This window comes from Halichoeres trimaculatus, unplaced genomic scaffold (genome assembly GCF_033239565.1).
Source record: "Halichoeres trimaculatus isolate MK-OKI-2021-1 unplaced genomic scaffold, fHalTri1.1 fHalTri1_scaffold_4, whole genome shotgun sequence".
Taxonomy (NCBI): Eukaryota; Metazoa; Chordata; class Actinopteri; order Labriformes; family Labridae; genus Halichoeres; species Halichoeres trimaculatus.
The window spans coordinates 30,758,523-30,770,791 of NW_027437182.1; the positions used below are offsets into that span (position 1 = coordinate 30,758,523).

Genomic DNA, 12,269 nt, shown 5'->3' on the forward strand with positions numbered 1-12,269 from the left:
GCAGAGGAGGAAGATGGAGGTCACTGCTCGATGTGCTGCTGTGCTCTTCCTCCTGCTTCTGTCACAGGGTAAGTCACCTGTGCACCTGCTTTAGGGATATTAAATCATAATGCACTTGACCTTTCATGTGATCAACGCTCTGTGTGGTTAATTTGGTTGGTCTGTCCTAGAAATTCAGTGTAGCGTACAAGAAAACTGCTACAAAAGAACTGGAGTTGAACATTTTTGCATTATGAAAAAGTAGCCAGTGAACTTGTTATTGTGAATAACTGAAAAAAAGTTGATTTTCAAAAATAATTTGCTTCACTTTAATTCATTTTCAAGTTAATTCAGTCTACTACTGAATGTCCACAAACAGAGCAATCAGAGACTTCTGTCACAGTTCTGTTAGTGGCATGCATGCATTTTTAGAGTCTTCATTTTTGTTTATCAGCACCGTTTCCAAGGATACAGATACAGTTTTAGCTTTCACTTTTATTTTTAAAGCCTGCTCTTACATTTCATGCATCTGTTGATGTTGCACAGCTCTGATAACTGTTCACTCCCAGGAGGTAAGACCACCTACAACAAGTTTGAAATCTGGTTTTTAACTCACTCTAGGAGCAAAGCTCTGCATTAACTCCTCCCCATATGTCCTTCAGGAGGATGGGGAGGACGTCCAGGAGGAAGAGCTACAGGAGGAGGAACAGCAGGTCATCGAGACATGGACCCGCAACGTAAAGGCCTGTACCTGCAACTGCGAGTCCCCTGATGCACCAACAAGTATCCCACCTGTGCTGCAGACCTCACCATCACCACTGGAACCTCGGGGGTTCACCCTGGACTGTATACCAGGTGAGGTCACATGATGCTCTCACAGGGATTTACTTCACCTGCAGAAAAAAAATGAACACATGCACGTGAAAGAGAAGGGCACAAACATGGCAGGAAACATCACACATTGAGATTAATGATGCCCTGCTCACGTCCCCTGGATGATTCCAGAGAGCTCCAGCTGGTTTGACAGATCACACACCTCATGGTACCAGACTGTGTCCTCATTAGCATCACCTCTGCAGCGCTGCATCCTCACCTTCCACCATTACCTCCACATTCTTCAGCCACATTTTTGTTCTTTGAGCTGAAATGTCCTGGATTTGTACAATGATCTTTAAGGTAGATACCTGGCACAGCACATGGCGTACGATAATCTTATTACCTGCGCAGGAATGTGATGAGCAGATTAAGGAGCCTAAAATAGGGCAGTGCCCTTCACTTATCAGCGTGATACTGGGAAGCCTGCACATCAGGTGATCGTTGACTTCTGCTGTAAGAGGAAAGAGCATCAGAAGTGTGAGGAGAATCACTGGGAGTAGGAAAGAAGGAAATTAAGATGGCCATCAAAAAGTCTGTTTTGTATTTTGGAAATAATCTGAAAACATCATCACACAAACACTTAATAAAAAAGAGAAGAAATAAGGAACTAAGGGGCGTCCCTGATTGATAAACCAAAATAATCTCTGATGAAGTGCCACCTCATAAACTTCAACGACCCAAAGTGTGGCAAGATCAAGGAAATAAAAGGCACAGTACACATCAAGCCTGAGTCAGTCATTTAAAGGCTGATTCTCTGAAGTAAAAGTAGTCTGAGCTCCACAGTAAAGCCCGCCTGTCCTCCACAGAGTGCCCCTACCATACACCCCTTGGCTTTGAATCAGGAGCTGTGACATCAGACCAGATCACGTGCTCCAACCAGGACCAACAGACAGGGTGGTACTCCTCCTGGACCCCCAACAAGGCTCGCCTCAACAACCAAGGCTTTGGGTATGACATTTTAAAACTGAATAACCGAGGGAGGACGCTGAAAATCTGCATGCTAAAGCAACCATTCTTCAAAAACAGATTTAAGAGCTACGATTTTTAGAATATTTTTTTCACGCCAACTTTATCCAGACTTTCAAGAAGTCGGGATGAGCCGATGTGCTGATGCAGGGATTTGTCTGTACTTGGACTAACAAACAAGTTTGTTCCTTTCAGGTGTGCATGGCTGTCCAAGTTCAACGACCTGTACCAATGGATCCAGATCGACCTGAAGGAGGTGAGAGTGGTGTCAGGGATCCTGACTCAGGGCCGCTGTGATGCTGATGAATGGATCACTAAGTACAGTATTCAGTACCGCAATGTGGAAACTCTCAACTGGATCTATTACAAAGACCAGACAGGGAACAACAGGGTGAGTACTCAAAGCTATAAATCACATTTCTGATAACTCTCTCATAAGAAAAAAAAACATCAAAATTAGGACCACTGTGGAATAATTGCTGAAAGTGTGCTTAGTTTGAACTGATGCTGCAGGTTTTTGTGACTTGCATCGATCCCGCTGTAATGTAAGCAACCTTGGAGGAGAAGCTCAGTGACGGTAGCTCTAAAACCTGAAACATTCTCCCTGTACTCAGCTTGTTTCTCACATTCTCCATCAGAAATGTGTTGTATCACACACTGGGATCATTTATGCACTGACTTTTCCGTGAAGGAGTGGCTGTGTTACTTAGACCAGTGGCTCCCAACCTTTTCCAACTCAGGGCCCACTTTTAAGTCTCAAACATTTTCGAAGCCCACCTCCAACCTCATAATATGAAGGCCATGTATTTTGTTCTTGGAGCATTTATTTTTATTGGTGATTTAACGTATTGGAAGCTCCACAGTCACTGACACAGCATCTTTCAAACATTGCAGCACCTTTAGTAGTATTACAGTACATTTTTATTTTCATACAAATACATCTCCCAACCAGGAAGAAAAAGAATTATACCCTTTTGAAAATGATTCAGAGGCCCACTTGCAATACCTTTGTGGCCCATCAGAGGGCTGCTGCCCACAGGTTGGGAATCACTGACTTAATCGAAAGTTTTGGTCTGTTTTTTAGTCTGTCCCATAGCCTGTAGCTGTATCTAATGCATCTGCCTTGAGATGAAGAAGCGTCATTCAGCTGAGTTCAGACAGGGAGATCTGTGGAGCATAAAGGAAGAGGGGAGGTTTGAGAACGTTTCAGAAATTAGGGCAGCACCCAGCTGAGTGAACATTAAGCATTGGTTTCTGAACTTATTTTCTAGGGTCAAAAGATTCTCTCAGGTCCTGACAATATTCAGAATGTCAGTGAAATATCTTTGTTTTGATTCATAATTCTATTAACAATATTTGGAGGAAACATCACTCTCAGACTAAATGGAATTAGTTTGAACATTAAAGCTACAGTGGGTTTTTTGGGGTTGTTTCTTCATACTGTGTAATATATTTGAAGTGTTGGTAGTACACACAGAGTTATGGAGGGATTACCAGTCTACGTCACCCTAAAGATGTGCGAACATCTTGACTGCAGAAGCAGCGTTTAGCTCCATTCATTCGTACGAGTTAGTGTTTTTTTAAGCACTAAATTCAACCTGTTTTCAGCACAAAAATGTACAGTTGTTCTGTGGTCAGTTTTTAGAAATGATACTATACAGCAGAGGCAACGTCTATCAAGTTTGGACCATCACAGAGCAACCGGTGTTCTGCAGTTAATAGCGACCATGCTAACTGGTGACTCGTCCACCTAATATCTGTCCACTTGCTGATCTCTTCTGTACACTCACTGCTATTTCACAAACCTGGGAGCTGTTTACCATCCGTATAAGAACTGATATTTAGTTTAAAAAATGTGGTTTTTGTCAGCTTACTCCTCCATGTCAGTTGACAAACCATTATACTTCACAGTGCTTCTGTACCCATGTTGCGCGCGCATCTGGTGTTGTTGATAAACAAATAATCCCTTAATAAGGAATGGCCATAAATAAAGATATTTTTAGGTACAACCAGAGGTCAAAGAGTCAAACACAGTGTTTTATAACTCAATGAGGGGATATTATTACGGTTCATTCCAAGTGAAGAAGTGAACCGTCCGTTCCAGTGAGGGATCACATCAACAATAAATCTGGGGTTAACAGACATGTACATAGAGAGATCTGGATGACTTCCTCTCTGCTCCTCAGGTCTTCTATGGGAACTCTGACCGCACCTCCACGGTCCAAAACATCCTCCGCCCGCCGATCGTCGCTCGATTCATCCGCCTGCTGCCTCTGGGATGGCACACCCGTATTGCTGTGAGGATGGAGCTGCTGATGTGCATGAACAAGTGCAGCTGAGGGGGGAGACAGCCTTTCAATACCAGTCCATCATCTATCCGTCAGCCTGCTGCTTGCCAAACAGACGAAAGATCCATCCTGAGAGTTTGTTTTTACCTTTTCATGCAGCAGTTCTGTTTCTGTTACTACTATTATGAAAAGATTGGACAGCATGTATTCAGGGGATTTGCAGATTCAGATTAAGATAAAGAAAGATATGATTTGTTTTAACACCGTAACCTTCTGTGAATCAGAGCAAACCAGAATAAAAAATATTGCACAAGTTACAAGAGTCAAATCAACTTGGTTTTATTTGAGATTTACTGTTACATATGTAAACATTGATATTCTAAAATCGTTAAGCATTCATTTGTGGCTTCATGTTCTCATGTAAATGCTTTGTTGAAAAAAAAGCAGATAAACACTGACTATGCTACTAATTTGTGTAATAAAAGCACAAACTTAATACTTGATTTCATTTAAACAGCTGATAAACATCTTCTGTTATAAATATTACCAAACAAGTAGTCACACATCAGTATTAATATAATACACGGTGCTCCTTCAACAAAACAAAAACCCAGAGAGAGATGTATTGTGTGGTCAGGTACAGAGTGTGCACAGTCCTTACAGAGGCACAATACACAACACCATACTGGAATGATGGACTCAGTGTGTTCGATCAGGTCTCCACACACCGCACACATCATGAGCATGAAGTGAGGAAGAATTTACAGAGTCAGAGCAATATTGCTGAGCCACACAATCTCTTCAAAGTGCATCATTAAAAAGCTTAGGAGGAAGTTCTCCAAGCTGCTTTCATGGCACTTTAACCCTGACAGAAAAACTAGCGTACAGCACAGAGCCTCTGCTCCTCATGTGGGTCAAAACTCAGATTTCACAGAAGCAACGAGCCAAGTGGTTCAGTGTGTGTGTGATCAGTTAACAAAACACAAGTGCAGTGGTCCCTAACAAGAGAACATGTGCGCCTAGGGGAAATCTCTGCTGTTACAAGGGATCAAAGACATCACCTGTCTGTTCTGAAGCCAATTAAGTGAGGTCGCTTCCAACTTTCAGTCAGCCTACAAAGAGGAAAAGGTGAGGAGGAGCCTCAAGTTAGCCCTGAAATAAAAAACTCTTAAAACAGTGAAAGAAAATGAAAAATATCCCCACACAATGTGCAAATAAAGAAATGAGTTATGGAGACCAAAACCAGCTCTTAAAGACATAAGAATGTTCAAATTTTGCTGTGCAATGGGCTTTTAACAAGAGTATAAATGGGAACTTGTTTGCTTCTATGGACAGCCTCAAGTGGACACTGAAGGAACTGCCTTTTTTGTTTGCATGGCATCAATTTCAGTACCAGAGTCAAACCAATTCAAATGATAAGGAAACAGACTTAACAACCATCAGGGGGTGTGGGTGTGGGCTCGTGGTCTAGGTTGCATGGCCCATGACATTAGCTCGAGGGCAGCCAGAGTTTAAGAGCCAATCCCAATTGTAACTCTTACCCCTTCCCCTTGACCCTCTGTTTCAAGGGCCAAGGGAAAGGGGTAAAAACAACTTCTTCTATATTATACTATTATATTCTGTATTACATAGCTTCTGAATACCATAACGTTTGCTTTTCATAGCTTATGTTGCCGATGCAGCTCCTGAATGCAGCTTATCTGTCTAATCATTAATGAAATACAGTTTGTTGCTGTGAATTTGTCACCTTGGTCTGACATTGGTGTAGCTTTTATTAGCTGTAGCTGTTGCTATAGCAGTGTTAGGTAGAAAATTATTATGAGTGATTTCAAAACACAATCAACAATTCAAAACATGGCTAATATTAACATAAAGTGCAAAGGATTGGATATCCGATAAAAATATCAATATCATGAGAAATTTGTCATACCCCTTGGTTTCAAGTGGGGTCTCACTTTGTCTCTGTCTCAAGGGTTGTTGTAGCCCTTCCCCTTGAGATTACAGAGAATCAGGTCACCACTTCATTAAACATGGACGCACAAAACCAAGGGCTATTGGGTAAGACAAGGGCTAAGGGGTAAAATTAGGACTGGCCCTAAATCCAACCTGTAAAAAACTTGACATGTAGTAGCATAGTCACCAGCTAACTCTAAATTCTCCCTTACATAAAATGCAGGGTGATATCTCAGAACTGCAGCGCCACTTTTTGAGAACTTTCTCCTTCACTGTAACAGAATCTTGCCTTTTAAGCCAACTGTGGTGTCCTGTTACATAAACTGACTTTGAGGAGCGTTGGTTTTATTGACAGGGCTCTTTAATTCAAGACAAAGAGTGAAGCAGCAGAAGTGGGCAGTCAGCATGTGTTCGCTGTGCAAAGCATCCTGGATAAAAAGAGGCAGACCAGTTTTGCCGAGTCACTTTTTGAACATTTTTTTTTCTCTGTCATGAATCTTAGTCAGGCTTTGAATGAAAACAGAGTTATTTCTGCTTGGTAAATACGACTCCTGGAGTTCAGGGGGACTGAAAAGAGTCCTCAATTTAAGACAAGAGAGCCTCAGGGGCAAACTGGTCTAAAGCAGTGGGTCCATCTGTACTTGCAAATATTATCATTACTGAAGACTGAGTTCAACTTCTGTACTTGTAGCACCCAAGCTGCTGAAAAACTGATGGTTGTCAAAAGAGCTACACAGCTGCACAGAAACTGCACATTATGTGTTCTTGCTGAACTCTGATAATCATTAGACATGGGTTTGTTTTGCACTCCAGATATAGGAGTAGTTAATTATTAAAAAGCTGTTGTTAGTAGTAGTAGTAAATTCATATGACTTAAACTGATGCATGTGGTTGAAACGTCAAGCTCCTGCAGATGAAAAATAGAATTAAAAATTAAAGCTTCAGGTGAGGATCAGCTATGTCTGAAACATGTAAAACCTACATCGTGTCCAATTTCCAGTTGGAAATACTAGGAAATACTACGCAGTACAATGAACTATATTTCTACATCCAATAGAAACAAAAATACTTACACTTAAAATCTACACTTCATCTATCCATTTATATATATATAATTTGCAATATATTTACTTTATAATACAAATTATAATCAGATCGTGTCCAATTTCCAGTTGAACATGATGTCAGATCCACATTGGGAACTTGATTTTGCTAATTGCTTTTTTTGATGATTTTGGTCGCTCGGCACCGCCCTGTTGGCTATGGCTGCCTTTTGCAGCAGCTGTCTCTTCTTTGTCCGTTTCTTGTAATTTTTTAGTCTCTGTTTTTCGTAATCTTTGTATTTGGAGTGGATCATTACTTAGTATGGCTCATTGTTGGACATGGACACCAAACTTTTTGTGTCTTCAGTGATATTTTTACTACTTTTTCTCCTGTGTTTGTCTGGAGATCCTACATGTAACCATGGCTGCATTGTTTACATGTGAACTCAGCTGTTAGCAGCCTGTAGCATGTCCATGCTAACTGGTGTAGGGCCTGATGTCTTCCCACAAGGTGAGGAGAAGGAGGTAAGGACGACATGCTGGTTCTCAGGTGTGAGCTAAGAAGTGACGACATGGACCTGTCCTTTCATCCATCGTTATTGGGAACGTAAGATCTATCTCCAATAAGATGGACGAGCTAGCTGTGCTAACCCAGCGACAGAAGGAATACCAGAGGGCAGAGTAGCATCATGCTATTCACATGGCATGGCTAACAGAGCTAACATCAGACACCAACGCCACATTGGAAGAGCTTCACCTGCTGTGAGCAGACAGGATCCAGGAGACAGAGACTGAACAGACTGCTGAAGAAGCTCAGTCCTGGACCCTGTGGAGGTGGAGGCTGGCTGAACTGGACAATGATGGACAAGCTGTCATCATCTATTTTCTTATGGACCTTTTGCACTTTCTATACACTTTTTGTTTTCTTGATTGCTGTTGTGACTTCAATTTCATTGTACTTGTTACAATGACAATAAAGTTCTATTCTATTCCATTCCATTCTATTATATTCTGATGAAGTTAACTTGCTTGTTGAGTCAACATGAGCGTTTGTTTGGGAACCACTGCACTCTAACACCCAGAATGGCTTTTGTGTTCCTCTAGCTGCTGTAAAAAAATGTGTCCTAACAAAGATAAGAAAGAAATAAACGGTACACAAATCAAATCTTTACAGCAGTTAGACTTAGTGTAATATTGTGGATGCATTTGTACATTCATTAAACTGATTAGACGAGAGGAAACATTTGGAAGATGCTTCTGTGAAATCTTCATGAAAGAAATGAGCACAAACAAACTTTCTGGTTGTGAGCGGAGAAATTATCAGAACGTGATAAGCTTTTAACTGGATCCTTTAAGTTTAAGTGGCTTCTCAATACTTTAATATCAGTAGAGGTTTCTGTAAATGATCATAAATTACATTTATACCATTAGTATCATCGTTATAGGCAGTATGAGAGGAATAATTATGTTTGTTCTCTTTTAAATGACTGAGATGTAATCATAGCATAAACTGTATCATATTTGTCTGGATTATACTTGATTTGCTGATACTGTGCAGGAAAATTCAGAGCCTACATGTCGCTTAGTGCGTGGAGAGCTCAGTCAGTAGATGCAGTGCTTTCTTTTTGCCTATAGAGGGCGATGTGAGTTAGGATTTCTGTCAGTTTATGGCACCATAGTGTCTAAGATGGCTGCGAGACACAAATACTCTTAAAAGAAGGAATCTATCAAAGCTTCGTAGTTTGTCAGTGTCAACTGAGAAAAAATGCACTACAACTTTAACCTCACCAAAAGTAACTGATTTGACTTGTTGAAGCACATTTCAGCATCTGAAACCAGTCTGACAGAGTTTGGATGAAGACTTTGAGTCCTGTGAGATGAACACAATGTAAAGTTACCGACATTACTGACCTCTATTGAAACAACTGATAAAACTTGATTTAGAATGCCTTAGATAGTTTTAAGGAAATACTACGCAGTAAAATGAACTATATTTCTATATCCAATAGAAACAAAAATACTTACACTTAAAATCTACACTTCATCTATCCATTTATATATATTTAATTTGCAATATATTTACTTTATAATACAAATTATAATCAGAATTACAGAAGTATTAATATAAAGTCTATCAAACATGGAAGCTTTAAAAAAAATTAAGACATAGAAAGGCTTTTGGCCTGTTTGCAAGCAGAGTTTAAAACTGAGGGTTTAGTGTGTGTGTGTGTGTGTGTGTGTGTGTGTGTGTGTGTGTGTGTGTGTGTGTGTGTTTAGCAGGTGTACTGTTTAGCGAGGGACATGTAGGAGCGACAGAGGGGACAAGAAAGAGTCTGAAGTGGATCTGAGAGCTGCAGGTGACAGAGATCACAGAGCCGTCTCTTTCAGATCGTTCAGGTTCGGCATACGGGACCTGGAGGGCCGTCCGAAGCCGTGCCCATTCTGGCCCCCCTTGATGCTCATTTGTTCGGGGTAAGGGTTTCCCTCAGGGCGGCCTAGAGCGGATGAGTGCCAGTTGGACTCCAGCTGTCCTGGCAGTGGGTAGGCGGCCTGCCGACTCTTCAGCTGGGGGGTGCTGACCCCTGAATGGCCCCGGCCCTCCGTGAATCCACCCTGAGAGGAGGCTGGATTTGGCAGCGGCTGGTAGCGCATGTCTGACGAAGCTGTTTGATTGGAGGACGAGGACGAAAGGTGCAGGAGTTTACGCAGAGACTTGAGCGGCTGACTCTGAGAGGAGCAGGACACAGAGCAGGTGATCAACAGGTTCAAATACAACAGTCCAAAACAAGGAGCACGCTCTGCATCTCTCCATGCTCTGCAGAGACCTGCTCCAGTCACATGTTTGTAGACGATTCAAAAAGGGAGGGAGACAACTTAAAAATTAAATTTAATCAGAAATTAATCATCAACTCAGGCTGTAAGGCAGGGGTCCCCAAACTTTTCCCCATCAGGGCCAAACAAATTTTCCCTTCTCTGACAGGGGGGCCAGGGTCAATTTGTAAAAAAAAGTGTGACGATCGCAGAGGTGTCCAAACGTAAATATTAATTGTTTCCCAGAAAGCCACGCATAACCAAATATTAATAATCCTTTCTGTGATCTTGACAAGAAAAAAAAATCAGAAAATAAATAATAACACTATTAATGCAATATATAACACTATTTATGAAATAAATAATAACTAAATAACCCTTTTCAGGTTTTTCACAGAAAAAAAGACCATGAAATATTAACTTTCTTGTAGACACCACTGTTTGCAGCTCTCTCTCATTAACTTCACTGTGAAAACCAGAAAGCAAGCAGGCTAAGAAAACAAACTAAGAGATACAACACCTACCAGCACAATACATTATACTACCGGTATTGTTGTAAAACAGTATTTTTCTTAAGGGAGGGGTTTCCGATAGGGCACTAACTGCAGAAGGGTGGAATAGAAAGTTACGTTCTATGCATGTGTAAGTCTCGATCACGTGGCCAGACTGAAAAAAAAAAATCATAATGTGCCTCTGGTATTTTTCAGGGGGCCAGGCAAAACAAGGAGGCGAGCCGTATCCAGTCCCCGGGCCGTAGTTTAGGGACCACTGCTGTAAGGGAATTTAGAGTTTCCAATAACAAACGTGAGGATCTTGCAAAAGTGTCTTGAGACATTGCAGGAATTTCTTTGACTCATGAAAGATGTTCTCAAGATCTTGTAAGAGAGCTTTGCAAACGTCTCTTTGGACTAAGAAAATGACTTTCAAGACCTCACGTTTTTAAAGGACGATTGCAAAGTTTCGCGGGAAAATTTGCACATTTTTGGGATCACGGTCAAGTTTCTAAGGTCTTTAAACCCAGAAAACACACACATTCAAAACCGTACAACTGAATGTTGTTATTTACACAAGAAAAAGAAATTGGCCATCCAAGTTAAAGGTTAACGAGCAACAAACAAATTAAAAACCCATTATTAGTTTACTCGTTCCTTTCCATCAGATTAAAGGACAAGAGAGCAGAAATAAAAAGCAGGTAACAAAAGCTGAAGGGAAGAGAAGGGAAGAAGCTAAATGTAAAAGGTTGATGAATGTTGCTGATAAAGAGGAACTGTATTTGAGTGGGTCACATGTTTTTATTTCACAGTTTTATATTTATTAGGAATAAACTGGCTATTGGCCGGCCTGATTATCGGCACAGGTATTCAGCATTTTGAGGCATATCAACATCTGCCTTTTTTGAATCAGACATCAATTTAAAACTATTATTTTGCCTCTGATGCAGCCGTGCCTCTCTACCTGCGGTTACTACTCCTTCTCCAGCTTTGTCCCACCCACAGCACCATCTGATTGGTGCATTGAAAACATGATGGCTTATCGCTAATATTTGTGTAGCACTGAGATTTTGACCAGGTTGTTAATAAAAGTGATTAACTTCTCTGTGAGACTCACCGGTGAGTGTGAGTCAGACAGTTTCTCAGGAGGCCAGTCCTTGTCCCTGTCTCGGTCCCGGTCTTGGTCCCGGTCTCTGCTCTTGTCTCTGGATCTGTGGCGGCTGCTCGAGCGACCGGACCTGGAGGACTTCTGGATGACTGTTTCCACTCCTTCATTAGAAACCTTCCACACAGTGGGCACAGATATCAATCAACCTGTGTAGACTAATTCACACCTTTGACCAAATAATAAGCTCAAACAGTCTGAAGGACCACAAGGAACAGGCAGCACTGGAATACGAACACTTCTTTAGATGTTCTCATTCACTGCTTTAATCATTCCTCTTTTCATGTAACTGTTTGTTCACAGATGTAACCCATTCTTCCTCCTCCTTCTCAGTAATAAGCCGCCCTTCAGCCTTCATCAGCTTTATATAGAGCTCTATTTAAGCTTCAGAAATGTGCTGAATAAAGAGGGTTCAGGTGTTTCTTGTCATCCTTCAGTTATTTTTGGAAACAGACCTTTTTTTATTATTTGGTCACAGAATTAATAAAAACAGAACATGCACATGGAGCAAAACTCTGAAATGAGACAGAGGAGAGAAAACTCCTCCTATTCCTGACTGATTCAGTTCTTTGGGTGAGAAATAAAAATATGTGAAATATGAAAAGCCTCAGTATTTTCAAATGATCTAATCTTTGTGCAGAAATCAGAGCAATCTTCCAGCAGCTCTGAGTCTGACTGCCTGAAATTTCATGGCCAG

At 41.1% G+C, this 12,269-nt stretch overlaps 2 protein-coding genes across 8 annotated transcripts in view; one reads left to right on the top strand and one right to left on the bottom strand.

The window, feature by feature from the left end:
- The first annotated feature begins 13 nt into the window (after window positions 1–13).
- LOC141789449 (retinoschisin-like) lies at window positions 14–4,182 on the top strand. Its single transcript, XM_074668856.1, has 6 exons — window positions 14–68; window positions 526–551; window positions 642–834; window positions 1,662–1,803; window positions 2,017–2,212; window positions 4,008–4,182. The coding sequence occupies exons 1-6, from the start codon at window positions 14–16 to the stop codon at window positions 4,158–4,160; spliced, it is 765 nt and encodes a 254-aa protein (XP_074524957.1). The 3' UTR covers window positions 4,161–4,182.
- A 3,034-nt stretch (window positions 4,183–7,216) lies between these two features.
- LOC141788789 (cyclin-dependent kinase-like 5) overlaps window positions 7,217–12,269 on the bottom strand; it is a 74,385-nt gene continuing 69,332 nt past the window's right edge. For all 7 annotated transcript variants that reach the window (XM_074667855.1, XM_074667859.1, XM_074667857.1 and 4 more), the window contains 2 exons: window positions 11,525–11,689; window positions 7,217–9,832 (listed from right to left, as the gene is read on the bottom strand). In XM_074667855.1, the coding sequence (XP_074523956.1) occupies window positions 9,473–9,832; window positions 11,525–11,689 (525 nt within the window). In that variant the 3' untranslated portion in view covers window positions 7,217–9,472. The remainder of the gene's footprint in view (window positions 9,833–11,524; window positions 11,690–12,269) is intronic.